This window comes from Amphiprion ocellaris, chromosome 8 (genome assembly GCF_022539595.1).
Source record: "Amphiprion ocellaris isolate individual 3 ecotype Okinawa chromosome 8, ASM2253959v1, whole genome shotgun sequence".
Taxonomy (NCBI): domain Eukaryota; kingdom Metazoa; phylum Chordata; class Actinopteri; family Pomacentridae; genus Amphiprion; species Amphiprion ocellaris.
Window position 1 is genome coordinate 20810870 of NC_072773.1, and position 23695 is coordinate 20834564.

At 39.4% G+C, this 23695-nt stretch overlaps 1 protein-coding gene across 1 annotated transcript; it reads left to right on the forward strand.

The window, feature by feature from the left end:
- Positions 1-8768: 8768 nt before the first annotated feature.
- Positions 8769-13996, forward strand: nr4a1 (nuclear receptor subfamily 4, group A, member 1). Its single transcript, XM_023292499.3, has 7 exons — positions 8769-8883; positions 10030-10818; positions 10950-11079; positions 11603-11766; positions 11875-12077; positions 12183-12361; positions 12836-13996. Exons 1-7 carry the CDS (start codon positions 8830-8832, stop codon positions 13090-13092), a joined length of 1776 nt encoding a protein of 591 aa, XP_023148267.2. The 5' UTR covers positions 8769-8829; the 3' UTR covers positions 13093-13996.
- The last annotated feature ends 9699 nt before the right edge of the window (positions 13997-23695 follow it).

Here is a 23695-nt window from a genome sequence, read left to right on the forward strand (position 1 = left end):
TCCATGGCATACTCTGTAAACAATCTAATAGATAGTTTATTTTTGATAGTATTACTTTAGTGGATTTTTGATGAAGATGAAGTAAATTTAATAAAGTCATTCAAATGTTTTTGTCTTCATACTATGAATATGTTCTGAATTATTATAGTTTTAATTCCCTGAGTGAAACAAAATCCCTTATTTTATATTTTACAAGTGCCAAAATATTCCTATATTAGAAAATTATTCTGACAGATGGAATCATCATCTAAAAGATGAGCCTAGTAAAAAATGAGACATTTCATTCGCTAAATCCACCGATTCCAGAAGATGATATGACCCTTTAAAGTTCACCCAAAATGCACTTTTTAAAGTTTTCTCTGATGAGTTGTCACAAAACAGATAACACATCCAGAGTACCAATGCTTGTTTCTATTGCTCTAAGTCATAGGCAGTAAACTGGTGCAGTTTTGTTACTGAAACTACAAATTATCCCATGATATTGATGCTCAAAGCTGGATGTAGAGGAAAACATGCAGAAGGAAGAAAGAATATGTTTTTGTTTTTTGTTTTTTTTTTTTTAAATAAAGATTGTACGCCTGGATTAGATGTAAAACTGATTTGGTTGCAGTTTTTAACAGAACTCAAATTAGTTTTTCAGTCCAGAAAATTTCACGTGAATTTATGAAGTTATGAGGGCTCAAAATACAATATAAAGTGTGAAACTACTATATCCTTTAAGGGCTTGTCACTCAAAAAAATGGTAAAAGGTTAAATGTTGTATAGCTTAATTGATTATAAAATTATTGTGCAAAAAAAAAACTTCAGCTGATTCTGAGGAGGTCAGATGGGAATTTTCCTCAGTTTGATTGATTTTATATGAAATGGCCCTATTTTACATTGTTGCACAGATAAATTTACTTCAGTACTTCTGACTGCAATGTTAATATTTTTCCACCACTGAAAATAGAGATGTTTTTCTGAACACTTAAACAGTTAACAGTCCACAGTAGCTTTAGGGTGAGACTGAAAGTTCATTTTCAAAATTGCAGGACAGTGTCTACTTAGGGCCATTTATTAGCTGCATGGAGCTTTTGATTTTGAGCTGAAGAAGAGTAAAGTTTGCTGCTTCACAGCATGTTTTCAACTGAGCTCCAGCAAATCAGCCACACTGTCTGGTCTCCTCTACTTGTCCTGTTAAATTAGCAGCTCTTTCTCATGTCATGCCACCAGATGGAGCAATAACAGTGTGTGATGCATGCTGCCACTGGTGCAAACACAAGCACAAACTGAGAGCTCTGAAGTGACCACAGACCAAACGGATGAGATATCACTTGTTCCTGCACCGAGGTGTCTGACAATAAATCTTCACATACAGTACACGCTCATGTAACACGTCACAGCCACTGAAACCACACTGACTGTTATTTTACAGTAGGAAAAACTCGATGACCTCCAAACACAAAGAGGACAGTAAAGGCTTTGGGGATGTGGAACTAAACACTGTATATATACAGTCTATGCGTGGAACAAAGTAGAAGGTGATAATTTATGTGATCTGCATGTAAAATATGAGATGTCTTTAAAGTGTGGTGTCTCATCCTCTTTTCATTTGAGACTGGAAAGTGGAACCTGATAAGGACAGTGGCGACTTAAGCCTCATGGAGGAACGTGGGGGCGATATAAAACTGTCTCACGTGTTTGGTCTCAAAAAAGGGGAAGAGCCGTGAGGAGACCTAGTCATGTTTTCGTCATGGGTATAGCCAGAAGCTTCTCCAAATGTGTCCATTTCATGCTCTGTAAATTCTGGTTTTTGCAACATATTCCACATTGTGAAATTTAGGGAGGCATACAGTATATACCACATATTCCTTTCTTCTCTTAAACAAATAAGAAAACATGTTTTATCATATTGTTCTTCTGACACAGTTAATGGTCAAAATCTGCAATGACTCTCCTTGTTTAAGTTGACAAAATACCCCTTTCCCACTAAAATAATGACTTCCTGGAGAAATTAGAAATCGGGGTCATGAAAAGTTAATGAATCATAAAGCTTTACAGGTCTCACCAAAACTCTGGGAGAGTATGGAAGAGTTTTAGAAAATGCTCAATTCACCATCACCACCAAAACATCAGTTTAATGAATATTGTTCGAAGAATTACCAACACACACACGTTAGCTACGTTAGCATGGCTGACATTATTGCTAGGTCACCATTTTCCTCTAAACTAAAATATCTCAAAATCTTTTAGAATACATTTGTGGGTTCCAGGCAGTTTGTCCAAATAATTCAGCAATTTCCTGACTTTTTGTGAAGCCCCATGATGGTTTTAAAGATCCCAACTGTGCCCATTTTCAAGAAATTAATAAAAGTCTCTCATGTGCCCACGATGTTTTTCAATTTTTAACCTTAAAATACAGCAAAGATGGTTAATTCCTCCACAGTTGTATAAACCTTGGTTTTATTCTTGTTCTTAACAGTCTGTTTCACTGTCTTTAGCTGTAAATACAGTTGAGCTGCTGCTGTCCTCGCCTCCTTCAGGAACAAAACTCTCTCTGCATCTGTGATTGACAGCAAAACAGTTGATGGAACTGCAGCTGACAGACATGAATGAGTGTGTGAGACCTTTGTATCATTTTACTTGGAAATATCACCAAATTCACTGCATGGTTGCAGCTTTTAACACATGTTGGGGAGCTTGTTTGACAACATTGCAGTTCTAAAATGAGTAATTTAGCAGTGCGGAAGATTGAAAATGGGTCTAAAGTGCCTGTTGGTTGACATGTATTCTTAATTGATTGCATTTCAGTTACTTTTTCATACTTTTCTGGCAACAGTAACAGTTAAATATATAAATGAGAACAGCTTTACTGGGTATTTGGATGTAACAAAATGCAATATAGATGAGCACAGAGACCAGGAGGGAAGCAAACAGATGTAAAAACCAGCTGAGTTCAGTTTGTACTGGAGCACAACTGGTGACATGAAAACACAGTAACACATCCAGTCCTTGTTTGTCGGTTTCAAATTAACGTCTTCACCATTTTTGGATGTCCCTCAGCTTTGCATTAAAAGCTAACAGTAACATTAGCAACATTAGCTTTGCAAATTAATCTTTTAACTAGTGGATGATGATATGAGCACATCATGATATCAGCTGATGAACTGAAACACCTGCATCGACAGGCGGATAATACCTGTCAGGATTACAAAACTGCTCCGAAGTTGGAGGAGTTTTCTTATTTTTTCCAGGGGATATGTGTGTGTATTTGAAAAGTACTGCATCAGCTAATTTACAATCATGAAAAGATCAGGCATGATAATATGTTGATGCCACAACAGGAAGATGCCCCATGCAACTAGGCAGAAAATATAGGTGCATATAGTAATATGAGCAGAATGAGTTGGAAAATGTTGCCATATTATATATTGCTAAAACTTCAACATCACGTATCCCTACTTTTAACTATAAGAATAGTTTAACTGATGTATCAAAAGGTTGTTTAGCTTTGTGTAACTTTTGAGGCAGTTAAGTGAACAAGATGCATGCATCTAGTAGGCCGTTGCACTGCATTCAATCATACTGGTGCCACTAAGTGTATAAGAACAACTGTCTGAACAGTAAATATTAGATCGAGAGTACTTGTAAAATTGACTACACACAGATTCAAACACGTACACAAACATATCAAGTTCCAAGCAAACAATGCACACCCCATAAAAGAATCAATGCGACAGCTTAGCATGAAGAATCCAGTGGCCACAAAGGTATGTCTGAACCTGATCGCCTTGTAGTGGCATTCCTGATGTTGTACCCACTGGGAGAAGTGATATATCGAGTGCAGAATATGAGATGTGCCAGCAACAAATTTATTTGCAAGTCCAAAGCAGACAGCACGTATGCGGCGTAAAGAGGCAGGTGTTACTTCGTTTGTTGTCTGAGGTACGTGACAAGAGAGCAGCTTAATGGATGCGTTGGCTTAAACACGGGGTTGTTGTTTTTTTTCGTATTATTCAAGATAAAATGTTCTTCATTGCAATAATTCTGAAATCTCTCTTTCACACTGCTGCACTTGCAATTGTCAGAGTTCAGGTAATGATGCTCATTGTTTTACAGTCTGAAAAGAACACACCGAGCTGCTTTTCACCTTTGAACACACGGTTTTACACTAATTTTTCCCCTGTAAATCCATCCATTTTGGATTTAAACACAAGATACACTTGTTGTTGTTGTGTGTTTTTTTTAATGTGTCATCAAATAGAAATGTTTTACACATATTGGAAACTTTTTGGTGTGTTTTAATAAGGTTTGGATGAGAATAGCTTCTATAGAAATCATGAAGTGAGGTAGTGGTGTCTAAAATCAGTTAATGATTACACAGAGGGAGTAGAATCCTCTAAGGTTTGGAAAAAGATGCAAAGTGCCTCTGATAGCATCTTCTCTGCCTCATTTACATCTGTATGCAAACTCCCAGGGATCTGACTTCAGCAGCAGTAACAGTTTTTTTTCCTGCTGTGGAGCTTCAGTCGGTCCTTCTGGTGGAAACACTTTGTGTGCAGTGTTCTCATCTGATGCCAATCTCATCACAAACTCCCTCATGGATCCCCCCACAGCTCTCCTGCTGGCTCGACGATTTGAAATCGGATGTCGGTGGATGGCCACAGGTGCCGTTTTCAGTTTACAGCAAGCTTGGACGGAAGAACTAAGGGATTTCTCCACAATGCCAAACATCTTCTCAGCATAAAAATAGCTCTGTGGAGGAGCAACAGGTGGTGGATGGAGCTTTGGCAACGCATGTGTGATAATACATAACAAGTACATGTGTGTGCGAGAAGAACAGTTGCACATAAAGGCCACATTTCTTGCACGTCACATTATCACATCATCACGTCCAAACTCTCATATCAGCCTTTAATCTTATGGAAACGAAATAAAACCGATTTCACAATGGTGGGTAACGGTTACTGTTTTAGAAACAACTTCCACCAAATTAGTGGACTGTGTGCTTGAAGGAAGGATCCTGTTGATGTCATTAAATGATTTAAGAGGAAGATGCTGCATCTGATAATTGAGATCAGATAATAAGTGAAATGATGCTTTGTGGCAGAGAGGCCCAGAGAGTCCTGGCATGACATTACAGATTCCCAGAGATGGAAATCAGCAAAGGGGTAACTAGAATTCACCAAAGACTGACCAAACTGCTGCTACTCTAGTTTTAAATTACATTATTACAGCTTTCATTTGTGTTTCTTTTCTCTTTCTATTGTGTGAGTCAGGTGCATAGGAGATAGACAAGCTTTTCCAAAAGTAAATTTAAGTGCAATGCTTCTGTGGCTGATGAAGATCCAGGACCAAAGCGTCACCAATGATTACATTTTTGTAAGTTAAACATCGTGTAGGAGTCTTTTTGAAGCCGTTATTACAGTTGTGGACAGAAAGAAATATTACAGAGTTCTTTTTGTTGATCTTTTCAAAGGGCAATGATACTATGCCTTGCTTCAAAAATGACATTACAGTATTGGTTTCAATCATAATTCCTGGGGTTTCAGAGTTATCTGAACAGGTAGCATTATGTGGCTATTGGAAAAGTGAGAATTTCTAAAATGTAGGAGTAGGTGTCCCACAAGGCTCAATGCTGGGCCCTATGCTGTTCACCTTTTATGTAGATGACCTTGTCTTCTCTGTATCAGGCTGTAATGTACATCTGTATGTTGATGATGCAGCGTTGTTTTGTGGTGTGGATACTATACACCTTGCTGTTAGCAAGCATAAATTAGTTCTTAATGAAGAAAAATGTAGATGTTGCTTTTGTCAATCTGGTCCTTTCTACTAAGACAAACATTGAAAGAGTCATACAGTACAAATATCTGTGAATTTAAATGGGTGCTAATCTGACTTAATGGTGACTCAGTTACATTCAAAATACGTTTCTTTTACAGGAATAAATCATGTTTTCCTCTGAATTACGAAAATGCACTTACTGAAAGGACTTTTCAATCAGCTGTAGAAGATTTTGACCTTTAATACATGTATGCATCAGCAGTCACTCTTAAGCCTTTAACCACTGTTTAGCACTCTGCATTAGGATTTATAGTGAAAATTAAGATATTCATCACTGTGAGCTCTATGCTGAGGTCAGGCAGCCATCGATCTCTATAATGTGTGATAGACACTGGATTTAATTGTTTCTTGGTGGTTACTAAACATTCTTAAAAAGTTGCATCATGTTTTATTGAGCAGTTGCTTTTACTTAGCTTAGAAAATCCAGCTTTACTCATTGTGCACCTGCAACCATGAATAACCTGCAGGGCAAATCTAAAGTGCTGACTCATTTTTATCATCAGGGCACTTCATGTTTCTAACTTGGCTCATTTTACTTCAGTTGTTCTTGTTTTAGTTGATTCATTTGTTTTTAAACCTTAAACAGTCTAATTAATGTTTTCACTATTTTGATCGCTTTCCCTTTGTAATATTGTTATTTTTTTCTAAGGTTCCTATTTGTGTTGCTATTTTCTTACTTGCCTATATTTAAATGAGTCCTTCGTACTTCAGTGTACAGAGTTTAAATGCAGATTGAATAAATTAATGAATGTTCCATCCAAGAATCCTCTTGAAGCTTTCACTGACTGTACAGCTTTGTCTCTTCTGGTGAAAGTGACCTTAAACAGGCAGTACGAATGAGAACCACAGCTCAGCCCGTCGACACGCAGCTGAGTCGCTCCCTTCATGTAAATATTCAGCATCTCTGTGATCACAATCTCATCTCAACACGTGTGTGTGGCCTGTTTCCTCTGTGCAGCGACTCATGAAAGCTCTTCCTTCCATGAGGCCATAAGGTTTTGAATGACACTCAGGGGCAGTGAACACATCATTAGTGAGACTGTGGGGGTTCAGAAAGGTGTTGAGAAACCAAAGTCCATGTGGGAGGAGAAGTGACGCTCTGCGGGCTTATGGAGTGTGCAACTACACATACATGAGTAAGTACTATAGTAAAGGTTTATAGCGTAGTAAACGTCACTTTAGTTTCAGATGGAGGACATAGACACAAATATATGAACACCACAAATTCTGCTACAGAACTCCACCACACAATATTATTATTATTAAACAGACCTCGTATTAGCAGGCCTGATTTAACATTATAGGCTTATATAACTATAACATGAGCGTAATCATTGAATTGGATGGGATTATACTGTGTTGTGCAGGTAGTACTGCAGTCAGTCCAATGCTCCCTTCTCTCAATTCCCTGTGCTTAAAACTTGCTATGCTTAATGCTACAATGGCTCCACGTTAGTTGTTTAGTTACTTTTGGTACATGTAAGATATTGTAGATGCACAAACAACAACAACAAAGGCCTTATAACTAGATTTTGACAAAGGCACCAACTCCAAACAATGTCTCATATGAGAACACATGTGTGTCAGAAGATACTGGGCAATTTGGTGCATAGATTTTAATTTAAACAAATGCAGATTAGTTCACACATGGTGCAGCTTTTAGGACCACTGGAGTTCAACAGCACTCCATGGGAGACTTTTCTTGTTTTCTCTTTGACTTATAAAGTTACTCAGGACGCATCGTGATTAGAAATAAATATGCATCAACTAAGCATGCATTATTCTGGAAATGATAAAAGGCAGATTGACAGTGGGGTTACTGACCAGAAATCACGTCAGTATCAAGTCACACTTCTGCAATGCAAGTAGTCGATGCTGGATCGTGCGTGGGCTCTGTGAAGTTAGTGGACATTTTAGGGGGATCACATTGTTGGACACATAAATCTAGAGCTGTTTGAAACAAATGGTGTGTCAGCGGACATTTAGATGTCAGGCTGCAGCTCAAACTGACATCCAGCAACACCTTGTTCTCATCTTTCTCTTGTCAACTGTGGCATCATGTCATTTGAATAAAGCTGCATTTTAAGGTGGACACTGGTCAAAGGAGTATCTGTGCGCTCGTCACTATCTGATCATTGTCCTGTAAGTACGCTTGACTTGGCGGTGGATTAAAATAAGTCACCAGATAAACACCTCCAAAATGTTTTTGTGCACAACTGGCTAAATTCAATTACTTTCTAATTTAGAACGAATATTAGATTTTCAACTTTTAGTTAGAAAGAAGAAGTTAGAAAAGGAAACCATTTGCATACTGCCTTGATATTTTCATTCAGTGTTTCTTTTTCAGTTGATATTTTTGCACTCTGAAACAGAAATCCTGATGAGGACTCTCACTACTGGAGGCAGTCTGTGACTCTAATCAATAGACAAAATGCACTTCTTAGCAATATTCTGCTTCCCTTTTATCGTGAATTTTATGGTTACAAAATATGCTTTTCTCACAGAAATAGAAAAAAACTCCTTTGTCTCCCTGATTACAAATGATCAAAACACCTCTCTTTCCGTTTGATCAGTAAAACTGATCACAAACTGACAGAGACACTTGTTGTGAGTTATAGTCGGATTTGTGGAGTTTTATCTCTCTCTCTCTCTCTGTGTGTGTGTGTGTGTGTGTGTGTGTGTGTGTGTGTGTGTGTGTGTGTGTGTGTGTGTGTGTGTGTGTGTGTGTGTGTGTGTGTGTGAGAGAGAGGGAGAGAGAGAGAGAGAGAGACAATGCTGCGGTTCTTCGCTGAACGCGCGTCAACGGAATCCCGGAGTGCGTCATCCGGCGACTATTCTCTCGAAGGCGCACCGTGATTGGCCCGCAGGCTGGAAATCTCCCCGCCCACCTCACGGCCTTGTATGGAAACCTTTCGGTGGCGTCATGGGTACAATGAAGCTGATCGCATAAAGGTACTGCGCAGAGCAGACAGACTGATCCAGAGCAGGAGACACCGAACATGACGGATGGTCGCTTGTGGAGTACGCACAGTTTCAAACACTTGTAGACGGACCAAAAAGGTAAGAAACGCTCATTATCTTCATCTTTACAGCCGACTCTAACACAGAAAGTTATTTTAAAGTCTTGTTACAGCTGCAGCGATGCTGGCACTCTAAATGGAACAACTTTAAATGTCACAGAATGAAGGAAAGTTACATCTGCAGGCTGTGTTGTATCTCAGCATCCATTCACATCTGTGCTAAAATAAGAGCAGAATTAAAGTGTGATGTGTGCCAAGTGGTTGCCCCAGTGTTTTCCATCCAGGATGTGACACGTGATTCTTGCTGGCACCAAGCCCCTGTCTGAAAGTCAACCCCACATCCTGCACTTTGCAGACGTGCTTAGTAATTTACAATAAGGTGACACAAGACTGTGGCCTCGCAGAGCAGGTGACATTTTAGGTTTTCTCATAAAATGAATCCTGCATTTAAAATCCCCAGTGGTCCCTGAACACCACTGCTTCACAATGTGACAGGTGGTTTATAAGCTCAGCTTTACAAATCTGAGGCAACTACAGTACATGGATGTTATAATATTTCTGTTCATGCAGTGCCAACATGGAGCATCACTAATTTGTGTTTACCACACAGTGAACCTATACTGTGCTCAGACAGGGGAGAAAACTGGGGCCAAGTAACTCATTTTTGCAGGAGAGTCCTATATTAAAGATTAAATAAAGATATCTAAAAGAAGTTGCTTTTTGCACTTGTAACCCTTTGATGCATAGACCACATGAGGAGATACCCATTTTCCATTGGATTTGGGTCACTATTGACCCAGGTTATGCATCAAAGGGTTAACAATGTTTTAGGAGCTATTCATTCTAGGAAAATAAAACTGTCATTAAATGGAGGGTGTTTGTGAACTTGTTGAAAACTCATATTAAAGCACAGAAGAACAGAAAAAGAATTTGAAACTGTGTTTGCAGAAACTGTAAAGTTACTAGAATTTAAAGTTAAAAAGTTTTTTCTTCTTTCTGACTTCTACGTTGACTACCTGTTTGTTTTCTCATCTGTACATCTAGTTTATGATCGCAACACTGCTTTGTTCATTAAATAATTTAGCTAACACATTTGATGTTTTTAGTTGTGCTTTTTAATCTCAAAGTTGTAAAGGATGCAGAGAGATTTTAATACTTTTGTGCATTTCCATTTGGTGTGTTTCAGTCTTTTGCAGACATGACTTGCATCCACCCCCAGCATGGATCTCAGCCCTATGAGAACAGCCTCGGCAGCTCGGAGCGTCAGAACACAGACTTTATCTCCCGGCTGGCTGAGGATATGAGCAGCCCACGGGACCACCTCTCCGCTCCATCCCTGCCAAGCATCAGCTCCCTGGTGGGCACTCAGGCGGGAGACTTTGATGCATATTCATGCCAGTTTACCACAACTCCTGCCCACATCACTCCCTCGTCAGGCCAGGAGATCCCTTTTAAGTTGGATGAACTCCAAGTATTTGGCTGCTACCCTGGACCCTTCATGTTGAGTCACCCGGATGAGGCTGTGTCCCCCAGTGGGTCTGATTATTTTGGCAGTCCTGCATCGGCTTCCTCTCCTTGCACCCCCGGGTTCCAGAGTCAGCATGCATCCACCTGGGATTCAGCCTTTGGGCCTTACTCGCCCAGTCCAGGATACTGGGCGGCTGAGGAGGCCTCGGTAACACCGTCCTTCTTCACGTTCGGTTCAGGGTCCTTGGAGGACATGTCTCATTTGGGTCAATCCCAAGAGCAGGACCCTTTCACTTTGGCCCATCCTCACCCATCTGCACTGACCTTCCCTGCCTTGGCGATGGAGCAGCAATGCAGCCTGGATGGCACTGACCAGCTGGATGGAAGCTTATCACCCAAGTTAAAAAGTCCAAGAGGAAATGAGGGCTGCTGCGCTGTGTGTGGGGACAACGCCTCCTGTCAGCACTACGGGGTCCGGACCTGTGAAGGATGCAAAGGGTTTTTCAAGGTAATAAGATCTGAGTTGTCTGTGCAGCGAATTCATGTTTGGAAACCCAGACGCTCTCCGTAGAAGGAGGTGTTATCTGGCTGAATGTTTCGAGCCAGTTTAGAGTAATTTTTCTTTTTTTTTCCCTGCAGAGAACAGTTCAAAAAAATTCCAAGTATGTTTGCCTGGCCAACAAGGACTGCCCTGTGGACAAGAGGAGACGGAATCGATGCCAGTTCTGTCGTTTCCAGAAGTGTCTGGCTGCGGGCATGGTCAGGGAAGGTGAGATCAGTGTGAACCTACACTATAAAAAAAATTACACTTTGAAAAAAACGTTTTATCTCTAATTTCTTTGAACAATTGAATGTTATTTTACAGACCATAACTATTAAAAAAAAAACAGGACAAAAATGTAAATAATGTCCACATCAAACTCTCTTTTACAAATGGTAATTTATCCTTTTTCAACACATTTTTAACTGCATCTAAATCATTAAACAATATTGCTATTTTACAGATAATTGCTACTATTTGAAAGAAAATTCTGTATATTTAGGATTGAAAATAATCTCAGAAAAATCACAGAAAAATATTTATTTACATGTTGACTGTAAAAGAACAAAAACAAAAAAGATCCAAACTGTACATAATGTTCACATCAAAAATGTATGCTTTTATCAATAGTCAGTCAGCTAAAAATATCATTATTTTCCGCATGCTTGCTATAATTTTTACTTCCACAGTTTTCCCACAGTTTTTAACCTATCTTGAACATATAATAACACTGATGTCACCATTTTTCCAGTTGTGAGAACCGATAGTCTGAAAGGTCGAAGAGGTCGTCTTCCTTCCAAGCCTAAAGTTGTTCAGGATGTGACGGCCGCTGTGTCCCCAGTGAGCATGATCGCTTCTCTCGTGAGGGCCCACATCGACTCAAACCCCAGCCTCGGCACGCTGGATTATTCCAAGGTAAGAAGAAACAACATTCCTTCAATTTATTTTGTACTTTGAGGAAAAATTCCTCACCAGCTCTGAATGAAGTGTCTCCTGTAACGTCTGTGCTGCCTGTAATTTCAGTATGTTGAGACGGATGTCAGCGTGAACCACAAGGAGGACGCCAGTGACATCAAACAGTTTTACGACTTACTGACAGCCTCCATGGAGGTTATCAAAAAGTGGGCAAACAGCATCCCAGGTTTCTCTGAGTTCTGCTCTGAGGATCAGGAACTGCTGCTGGAATCTGCGTTTGTTGAACTTTTCATTCTGCGTCTTGCATACCGGTGAGTGCAACTTCCTGCACATTTTTGCTGTGGATTTAGCCAAATTGTTAGTAGTAACTTTAAGACTTTTGAACAAACTAAAAACCTGTGCTTTTCTTTTAAAAGGTCCAATCCCAAAACAGACAAGCTCATCTTCTGCAACGGAGCTGTACTTCATAAATTACAGTGTGTCCGTAGCTTTGGGGAATGGATTGACTCCATCTTGGAGTTTTCTCAGAGTCTCCACCGCATGAAGCTGGATGTTTCGTCCTTCTCCTGCCTCACTGCCCTCGTCATAATCACCGGTAAGATTTTCATTCGAACACAGTTGGTCCTATCAGCTGTGACAGCAGCGTCCACCAGGCGTCTTCTTCAAGTGTCATTGCAATGGACAATAAACAGCAGTTACACAACACAGGATTGACGCGACAGGTGTCGGACAAAATGTAACTGGACCTCATATACAACACAGAGAAGATGTCACGTATCACAGCAGACCTAAACATAACCACAATGAAGGTTTACGTTTACAGGCAAGGAATTGTTTCAGCGTGGCTGCATTCACACAGCAAACATGTCAACTAAATATAGTTCAGGTTTTGCATAAACATTTTCCAAATACAGTCAAGAGTTGCAGTGTTTGTTAAAGGAGATGAGTAGATAAACCATACAAATCAGATTTGTCACTGTATAATTTTATCAATGTGCATTATTTGGTTAAAGTCAGAAAAACAAATCCTAAGTCTTATTCGAATCATGTCTCTTCTTTTCGTCTGCAGACCGACATGGTCTTAAGGAGCCAAAACGCGTTGAGGACTTGCAGAACCAGCTCATCACCTGCCTTAAAGATCACGTCTCTGGCTGCAGCTCCGACTCCTCGCGGCCAAATTATCTGTCCAGACTTCTCGGGAAGCTGCCAGAGCTCAGGACTCTGTACACTCAAGGCCTCCAGCGCATCTTTTACCTTAAACTGGAAGACCTCGTTCCTCCACCACCGATAGTGGAAAAAATCTTCATGGATACGCTTCCATTTTGAGTGCGAGATGGGAGATCGACCATCTCTACTATAAAACCTGGAGTTCATTTGAGAGCCAGACTGAGCACTTAAACTCCAGGTAACAAAGTGAAACTGCAAGAAGCTAAGCAGAATGATAATCCTTAGGGATTATCAGAAGAAAAATGATGCTTCTGAATTTTACAGTCATAAAACTTGTGGAAGCAGCATGAATGTGGAGCCATCACATAATACTCCTCCTAGTTTGTTTCTCCAAGAAGTTGTGGACTCTCTGGATGGAATTAGATAGGCCACCTCATGGACCAAAAGGTGGCTGTTTACATACAACAAGGTGCCATGAATGGAAACATTTCTGATGGAGAGAACATGACTGAACTTTCCAAACAGCTACAAAGTCAATGCAAATAATATTTGCACCATCATTTCAATGATAAAAGCATTATTGTGATATCTTTAGCTCAAGTATTGAAAATAGTCATATTTCTGTTTCAATTTCTTCTGGTGCTATAGTGTGTTTAAACAAGCAGTTTAATTCATAGAACCACTTTGTACAGACTTTGGAGTCAGTCTACGCACATCAACATCCAAGGTAAAAGTCACTCAAAGCTCCTGTGTGCTTTATATTTATGCCACCATATATTTTTGGTGATGGTAAAGTAGGGTAAACCTACAGGATTAATCAGTAGTATCATTCATGTATCATGAATCGACATTGAGCAGCTAATATACTGTGTATCACCCTGTACAGTCTTACGCACTGGTCTCGTTTGTAAATGATTCTAAAGTTGTTTTTAACCAGCTGGTGTTGTTGCCACCTGAGCTGTATTCTACAGTCTTGGGCGATTTTGTTTTGGGCCTGTAATTTTTACATACTACGATGTTATATTTTACTGCAGCTAAACATGAAATAAAATGTTCGACTGCATATTTGAAATGCTTTTGTCCTCTTTACCCAGAATATTCAGAAATGTATATTAAATAGCGTGGTCGTTGGGGTTATTAAAAAAAATTATCCCCCACATGAGCAAGGACACCATTTCTTTTCATAAACACTGACTTAACAACATTTGTCATTTTATATCAAGGATGTTAGTCCACTGTTTATTCTTCCACTGTGTGTCCGTGCTGAGTGTGCTGCTGTGCCAGCAGCCTGTAAGCCTCAGTCAAGTGCAGCTTCTTCTTTTGGCAACAGATCAGAACATACTGTTGAAAATGTGCCCTCACCCACCTCGCTGCTAGTTATGTGCTGCTCTCTTTTTAGAAGCCGGTGGAATTCCCAGGCCTGTCTCAAATGACCCAGACTACTTCATCATTGTATACTGCCACACTACTATATGTATGCATGTTTGCATGTGTGTGCGTATGTGTCAACACATGAATGCACACCTCGTAAGTCTTGACACAAATGTTATGGGAAAAGTGCCACAATTCAGGCTGATAAAAGGTTATTTATACATGATAGGTTATAGATTACTCAGGTCCACCTGTTAACAGCACGTGGGAATTTATGACCATCCGTAGTGGTCCAAAACAGACGAAGTCAGCAGGAATGTAGAGGCTCAAGATCATGGGTCACAGGCAAAGAGAGACGGAAAGCAAGAGGAGTACACAAGTCTAAGTTTACACTTAAGGCACAGAAACCCTTTTGACCTGATGGAGAATCACCCAAGCCATAAAAAAAATCTTTCTGGGGGAGCCTGGATAGCTCAACGGGCTAAGCGGGCGACCCATGTTCAGGGGCTGGTCCCTGATGCATTGGCCTGGGTTCGATTCCCACCCACTGCCCTTTGCTGCATGTCTTACCCCAACTCTTCTCCCTCCTTTCCTGTCTGTCTCCATTGCACCTATCAATAAAAGGCAAAAAGGCCAAAAAAAATGAAAGTCAAACAAATTCCACTGCAATCCATCCAACTGTAATCAAGACAACATCATGAGGGGGCTTGAAGAATGCCACCAAAGTCAGGGGGTTTCTTGGTGTGGAGACCATGATTTTCATGACAGAATTTTACTGCACTCCATCCATTGCTGAGATTATTCAGTCTGAATCAAAATAATACTGACATTGCTGTCTCCAAAACCTGCTGAGTAGTGAAGATCACACACACAACCTGAGAAAACACTCAAAGACATGGAAATAAACAGCACACGCAGTGGCGCTACAAATATTGAAATACTAGCTTGTGACACAAATCCGATACAACATTAGAACAACTGACAGGCAAGTTTGCATTGAAATTCAATGTTCTGCTCAAAAACCTTTGGTCCTCATGTGGATTTTACTTTGACACATAGTACAACAAGCGCAGCCCCCATGGCAGCAGCCTCCCTAATCAGGACAATGTGCCCTGACACGCCACAAGGCTGCTGAGGTAGAGCGCAAGAAACACAACGAAGAGCCCAACGTCCAGCGGCCCCAGACCCCAGTATGACTGAGTGTGCACCCGATGCCCTGGAACAACGCCGATCTGGAGAAGCACCACCTTCCAACTCACAGGACCCAAAGGATCTGCTGCCAACTTCCCAGTGCCAGACACCAAAGGACACCTCCAGAGGTCCTGTATCCAGGCCTCATAAGGGACAGACACAGGAAATCACATTAATGTTGTGGCTCATCAGCGTATGTCAGCTTATAAAACCACAGTACAAAAGTGATGCATTTTAAACACAGAACAAGTTCTTCAATAAACAACAGCAATCAACCTGATTTCACAACATGGTAATTTAGTCATATGAATAGGGTGCCAATAACACACTGACTGGTTCCAGCTGCTATATAATGTTTCCTTAAAAAGGTTTTCTTGTTATGAATTTGTACCAGCAGTTATCTGACCTTTATCTTCACACAGTTCACTTTGTCCAAAATCAGTACATCACTACACTGTACTGTAGATCTATATATTGTTCTTTAAATATGCATCTATCTAATGACAAACATAGACTGTTGTAGATTTACTGCAGTTAGTCCAAAGTGATTCTGACATCCTGCAGTGTTGTATCACTGAAAACAGACTTTGCTTTTGGATTCAGACGTACCATAAGTTGGAATATTATTCACAATTGTGAACTCGCAAAGATAGGATTTATGCAATAACAGTAACTGGATAAAGTCAGCATCACTCCAATTACAGAACCTATGTGGGTGATAAAGATAGTGTAGAGAGGAGCTCCAGGGGACAAACTGTCCACTGCACATTGTGCATGTCTGAGAGAAAATGAGAATGCCACATTAATAAAATGAGCCCAGCAGAGAGGCTTCGGTTTCAGAGGCGTGCCTGAAACATGTTTGCAGAGTGTCCAGCAGGCAGCGTGAACAGTTTTGTAAGAGTCACATTTGACCTGCAGTGTGATATAAACTCTATGCTGTCACCAATGAAGAAGAGATAAAGCCGGACACTCAACAGCTTTTAGTTTACTAAATCAAATGGAGGGGTTTATAGATGTCTCCAAACATGTTAAATTTATAGTGCCGGTCAAAAGTTCAGATGCACCAGCTCAATCAAGGAGTTTTCCTTATTTTCTACGCGGGTCAATTAGAAAATACAATTTTCAAGGTTTCTTCAAGTGCAAAAAACATCAAATGCTGCCATGAAACTCTCATGAGGCAGACCAAGAGTTCACTCTGCTGCAGAACGGAAGCTCAATACAGTCTCAGAAATCACCAGTTAACAGCCCCTCAGATTGGGTCCCACATCAGTGTTTCCCAGAAGACACATCTCAACATCTAGGAGACTGTGTGGCCTTCAGGGAGGAACTGCAGCAAACAAACCACAAGAGGAGAAGACCTGATTGGACCAAGAAACACAAGAAATGAACATTAGACCTGCAGAGATTAGTTTTTTTGTTAAAACTCTTCTTCACCAAAGGCTACATCTTCTGACTTGAATTGTGATATAAACTCTTTGCTGTGTCACAAAAGAAGAAACCGTGAGGCTGAATGCAATGGTTTTTACTTCACTCAGTCAAATGATAAGGTTAAATATGTCCCCAAACTTGAATAATTTACAGCGACGGTCAAAAGTTCAGACACACCAACTCATTCAAGGGCTTTTCTTTAATTTTGCCATGCGAGGTAGTGTTGGTTTACTGCTCTATAATGTTTGTATTACTAATTCTCTTCGCAATTATGGCAAGGAAAACTCAATTAGGTAAGAAACGAAAACAAAAAAAACCCAAATACCATCCATTCCTCATTACTTTAAGATGTAAGGGTCAGTCAGTTCAGAAAATGTCAGTTACTTTCCATTCGAAGTCTCTCCAGGTTCAAAAAACATCAAATGCTGCGATAAAACTGTCTCTCATGAGGAAGAAGTTCATTAAGGCTTTAGAAATCAGATTCGGTCCCAGATCATCAATGTTTCCCAGGGTTCAAGCAGAAGACACATCTCGACATCGACTATGGAAGGAGACTGTGAATCAGGCCTTCATGGTGGAACTGTTGTAAATAAACCACGAATGAGGGAGACCAAGAGCAAGAAGAGAACTACTTGGACTAAGAAATACAAGAAATGGATATTAAACCAGCAGAAATCTGGACTTTGGTTAGATTGCTTGTGAGACACATAGAAGGTGAATGATGGTATCTGCATGTGTGATTCCCACTGTGAAACATGGAGGAGCTGTGATTGTGTTGTGGTGTCTTTACTGGTGACTCTGTTGGTCATTTAATCAGAATTCCAGGCAACAGTTAAGCAGCATGGCCATCACAACATCCTGCAGTGGCGCACTACCCCATCTGGTTTAAGCTTAGTGGAACCACCATTACTTTTTTAGCAGGACATTAAGCCATAACTCACCTTCAGGTTCCATCAGGGCAACTTGACCAAGCAACAGACCAAGAATGTGCTGCATCAGATGCCCTGACCTCAACGGTCACCACCTAAACCCAGTGGGGAAGGTTTGGAATGAGTTGGACTGCAGAGTGAAGAACAAGCAGCCAACAAATGCTACTCCCAGAATGTTGGAAAAGCTCCAGATGACGACCTCATGACACAGACTCAGTGAATGAAGAGCGTGTAGAGCTGAAAGATACTGTTAAGAGTCTAAAATATGAAAAATTATTATTTTTTTGCTTACTACATGAATCCAAATGTGTTACTTCACAGTTTCGATGTCCTCATTTTTTTCTCTAAACTGTAAAAATAGAAAAAAAACATGAAAAAGTGTTGAATTTGTAAGTGTATCCAAATATTTCACTAGAGAAGCCCAGAAACATGACAGTGTGTGTGTGACACGAATACAGATTTTGTCATTTAAAAAAAAATTTTAAAAAAAATCTGTTTTCTGGGAGACAGATATAAAGTGACCCAGTTTATAAAAACTTTGAAATGTCTTAAAGGCTCATTCCACTTTAATGCGTTTGCATCAAATCATCTGAACAGGAAAAAGAAAGTTTCTGGTGTAACGACAGTTCACAGTTTGTTTCTTTGGCCCAGTGGACTTACAGTTCTGCTCCCACTGCTGTCTTTTACTGGGCAGTCAGTCTGGAACAGGATATCCAGAGGCTATTGTGTTTCACTTTATGTTTGAGGTTGGCAGGACTCTTTGCTAATATGGATTTTGTATTAGATTTACAACCGAAAGAGGGGAAAAGGTTTATTACTAATCAATAGTCACAACATAATGATGTAAGAGGAGAAACACAGGATCTCAATAGGAAATACAGATCATTAGACTAAACAGTTACTAGGTTACACTCTGTTTTTATCACAAACCTCTTAGTAGAGAAGACACTGTTTCATATGTATTAAAATAACTGTAAGTTTTTACTCAAATGTTGTATTTAGTTGGAGTTTTGGGGTGTTTGTGTTGTATTTGAACACAGCTTCCTCTTTTCCTTACATTTTTGTTCACAGCCTATATTTAACAATCATGGTTGCCTGTCAAATTCTTTCAAGTTTTTCGTATAAAGCATACAGTCAGCTCATAAAATGCAATTCCTTGATATACTTCAAGATTTTAAAAGTAGATTCACCTGATTCAACTGCAACATTTAAATTAATTTTGATTTATTTACTTGTAAAGGAAAAATGCACGTTCTATGTAATAGTGTCTGCACTTAACGAAAGGAGTTAATGCAACGATTTTTATCAATGTCTGTGAGTTATGACAACTCCTAATAAAATTATGTTCAACCAACAGATTACACTGAGTTATGGGAATTAGCTTTTCCTCTACAATCAAAGGTATTGTAAATATTCGTCTTAACAATAAAAAAATAAAACAAAAAAAAAACAATAGTGCTGTAGTTTCTTAGCCTTACTATCTATATTACTTAGGTTAAGTTCTGTAATTTAACACCATAGGGTCCTTCCATTATAATTACATTAGTTAGGTTATATTCTCCATAATTAAGAACACCTCTTACAGTACATGTAAGAGGTACATGTAATGTATATTAGTTTGATAAAGTACTATTTTACATCATTTTTGTAGGGTTTTAATTTCAATATGTAAATTATTCTGGTAAAATCACACTATAAATAACACCATAGGGCGTTCAAACGAACATTTCAATTTGTTAGGTGCATCTGTAATGCCACTCATAATCTTTATTGCCAGAAAGCACTTTGGTGCCACTGTGACTTGACCTGACTATCTCAAATCGTCCAATCGTGTTAGGATAGAGAAACCTCTGAACTCAAAAATCCGGAACTCAAGTTATCAAGAAAATTCCATTAAATTACCTCAACTTGAATATACTTATAAATCAACTAATGTAGAAATTTGACTTTAAACCCCACATCAATATAATGTTAAGCAGATTAGATTTTATTAAATGGTGGTATTAGGTGCTGAGAATTACTTTTTTGTGCGTTTATAAGTGTAGATGTAAAGCCCCCTTGCCTGTTGCGATTCAAAATATGTAATTAGTAATTACATCACAATAAATACAGTAGTTAAATCAACATACTTTCTGATAAAGCATATGCAATATAGTTTAAAAGCCTACATTTCATAAAATACAGCACAACACACTCAAAGACCCATATGAGTGTAGTCTTGTTGAAGGTGGAAGAAGCCAGCGTGTCAGAACTGTTGGCTCTCAGTAAGCTATTTTTAAAAAAACATGCTTCAATAAATAATAGGATAGGGATTGGTCATTGTAAATATATCATTAATAATACTAATTTAGTAATAATAACATAATCCTGACTTGTACTTTGTGCTTAAAATGCTTTAACTTTGCTTATACTTTTGTGCTTCTAAGTAGGCAAAATGATGGATTTTTACATGCAGTGTAAGACTTTGTGTAGCTGTTTTTTCTCTTATCTTCTAAGTACTTTATACGACACTGGACATAGTAAAACATAGAGTACCTCCCTGTCTATGATGATGTCTCTAAAGGAACTGTAATGAGATCTGATTTACAGCAGTAGACTGAGCAGCAGATACTAATACAACTGTGAAGATTCTTCCATGTGAAGAAAAACTCAACATCCAAAGAGCTATATTTATAAATTGCTGGCTACTTGCAGATGCCTCTTTAAATTTTTGACTATACAAAAGTTCAAAATTTACATAAGCCTTTTCTTGACACTCAGCAAATTTTCTGTATAGTAACACATGTCCAGTACATGTAAGAGGAGGAGCCAACTCCCTGAAACATACAAGAGGCCTGTATGGACCACAGGTTCAAGCACGTCCTCATTTCTGAGGAGTCATATCTCATCCTTACAGATGGTGACAGGACAGCATAGAGCCCCTCTGGACACTTCCAATAATAGCCACAACTAAAATAGACAGTCATCACATGAAATCAATAATGCCACTTAGATATGACAGAGTGTGCTGGCGGGCCGCCCTCACACTGGACTTATCCTGACACTTATCACTCTGAGCTCAACGCAGCAGTTTTCACCTGGACAGTTTACTCAACATGGAGCCAAAGACAGCAGTGAAATCTTGTATCTTTATGACTGTAAAGTGCTCATAATAAAAATGTCAGATAATCAGAGGAGCTACTTGAATCAAACGGTGATAATCAAATCAAAGGACTAGTGTTTCCAAAGGACAGAGAAAACAGGCGGCCATAGTAAGTGTGTCCAGTAGAAAGTTGACAAGTAGCGCCATCCAGTGGCCACCCAATAACAGTTAGTATGTTGAGGCTCTCAGCTGCTTCTTAAATAAGCAACAGCATCATGGAGATGGACTAAATCAGTCATTATAAATCATCACAGTCCAAATTTCCCATCCTCACATCCAATGCAGATATTATCATTAAAAAACAGTTTGTTTGGTATAATCGTTTCTTCTGGTAAAGTCAACCCAACAATCAACTAAGGGACACAAATCAACCACAAAGAAATCCAAAATGTTGCCAGACATATAAATAACCACTAAGAGAAAATAATTAGACACACTACGACCACAAAGAGACACAAATTGACCACAGAGAGATGGAAACACATAACAAAATTGCACAAAATGACCACAAGGATTTGAGGTTAATACAAAGAGAAGGACAATGGCCATTAAGAGACTCAAAATGACTCAAATGGAAATAAAACCACAAAGATACAAAAAAAGGACCATTAAAAAGATAAACTGATACCAGGGAGATAGAAAATGACCACAAGGAAACTAAAATAGTCAACAAAAACAAAAAGACGAAAATCGACTACAGCCACAAATGACCACAGTGAGACTCAAACTGACTCTAAAAAATAAAACAACCATCAAGACAGATACTTAAAGTGAAAGACACAAAATGACCACAAGAGATTTAAATCGACAACATATATATTGTCCAGTCTGCAATATGTGTGGATATGTAATGTCCGTCTTTAATTTTCCTTTCCATATTTCAAGATTTTTCTTATCGATTTTCTTATATTTGTATATTGTTTTTGATGAGCTTTGCATTGGTTTACTATTATCTGAAGACGTGCCATCTCCTATTACAGTTTTCAACCTCTGACTCATTTAACTACACAAAAGATTTGCTGTTCTTTAGAGATACTTGGTCATATATTTTTATGAGGTGAGTGAATGATCACTGCCATAAACACTTACGGTTTATACCCAGGATTCTCAGTACATCCGAAATCCAAATTTAAAGCCAGGATCATTTTCAAGATGCAATGATCCTCAAAGTAGTTCACTCAAGAGTCACATGTTACACCTCATGGTGGATCATTTACTTACACCAAGAAATAACAAGCTGAACATGGTTCTACCAAGCATCTTTCTACAACTGTGAACTCATCCATTCCTGTGTCAGGAATCGTCGTCAGACCTACAGGGACCTTAAAAAAGAGTGAACACTGTGGAGAAATGTGACTTGTTCGGCAAGGAGAGTTCGACATCGACTTCTTGAAGCTGGTCTGAAGTCACACAGGGCAGGGAAGAAGCCCCTCATCAGTGAAAGGCAGAGGAAAGCCCGGTTACTCTTTGCTGGGGATCACAAGGATTGAACTGTTGATGATTGGGCTAAGATTCTGTTCAGTGATGGAACCAGTTTTCAGTTGATGTCCACTCCAACCAACTTACAGGCTAGAAGGAAGCCTGGAGAAGCTTAGAAACCAGACTGTATTGCCCCTAAGGTAAAACATGGGGGTGGATCAGTGAGGATCTGGAGTTGTTACAGTTTGGGTGGAACAGGGCAAATGAACCAGGTCATGTTCAGGGCTACTCTTGAAAACAGTCTTCTTCCATCAGCTGGAAAACTCTTTCCTGCCTCCAATGCCTGGATTTTCCAACAAGATAATGCCCCTTGTCACATGGCAAGCTCAGTTAAAGCATGGATGAAGAACCAGAACACTAGAACTATGTCTTGGCCTGCCCAATCACCAGATCTAAATCCAATTAAAAACCTGTGGAAAATCACTAAACACAAAATGTAGAACCACAAGCCCAAAAACAAAGCAAATTTGCTTTGTCAGAAACTGGTGGACAGCATGCCAAGACACAAGGCTGCAGTCATCAGAAACAATGGTTATGCAATCAAGTACTAACTCCTGTGTGCATCATGTGACTAAAACAGACAGGAAAGAAAACATGGAATGCCTAAAAGCACTGTTTTTAGCAGTACAATGCCACAGATATTGATGGAAGAAATTAAGTGATTTTGGCTATTATCAAGAAAACCATGGAAAATATCTAGATATCGGCTCTTAAATTAAACTCTTATGAGCTATTTTTGCTATCATTATATGTGTCCAAACAAATGTACCTTTAGTTGTAACGGGGATTAAAATGAACAAGAAATTGAAGAAAACAAGGGTGGTCTAATAATTTTTTCCATGACTGTATATGCAAATGAAATACAGCTTCAGAAAGAGTTTTAATGAGACCACCATTTTCTGCCTCTTCCTTTGGAGCTCTTGGTGGAGGCATAGTGTTTTCTTAAGGTTCTCTGCATTGTTTTTCTAATTCCAAGCCGGTTAATGATGGTTGTCTTACTGTATCCCTGTTCCATAAGCACCAAGATGGATGCCCTCTCATAATCTTACAAATTTCTCCTTCTATTTACAGGACAAAGTAGGTGTAGATGTGTCTACTGGGGCCTACCTCAGCTGACACTGGGTTGAGGTGGGCTAATACAAAGAGGTGACCAAGCACATTGACACCTACAGTCAATTAAGAATCACCAATTATCCTAACACACGTCTTTGGACTGCGTGGG

Excerpts from the sequence above, each read along its gene's own strand:
- nr4a1 (XM_023292499.3), top strand. The coding sequence starts at position 8,830 with ATGGTCGCTTGTGGAGTACGCACAGTTTCAAACACTTGTAGACGGACC. Across the intron at positions 8,884-10,029 it reads CTTGTAGACGGACCAAAAAG|TCTTTTGCAGACATGACTTG; the intron begins GTAAGAAACGCT and ends GGTGTGTTTCAG. Across the intron at positions 11,080-11,602 it reads TGCGGGCATGGTCAGGGAAG|TTGTGAGAACCGATAGTCTG; the intron begins GTGAGATCAGTG and ends CCATTTTTCCAG.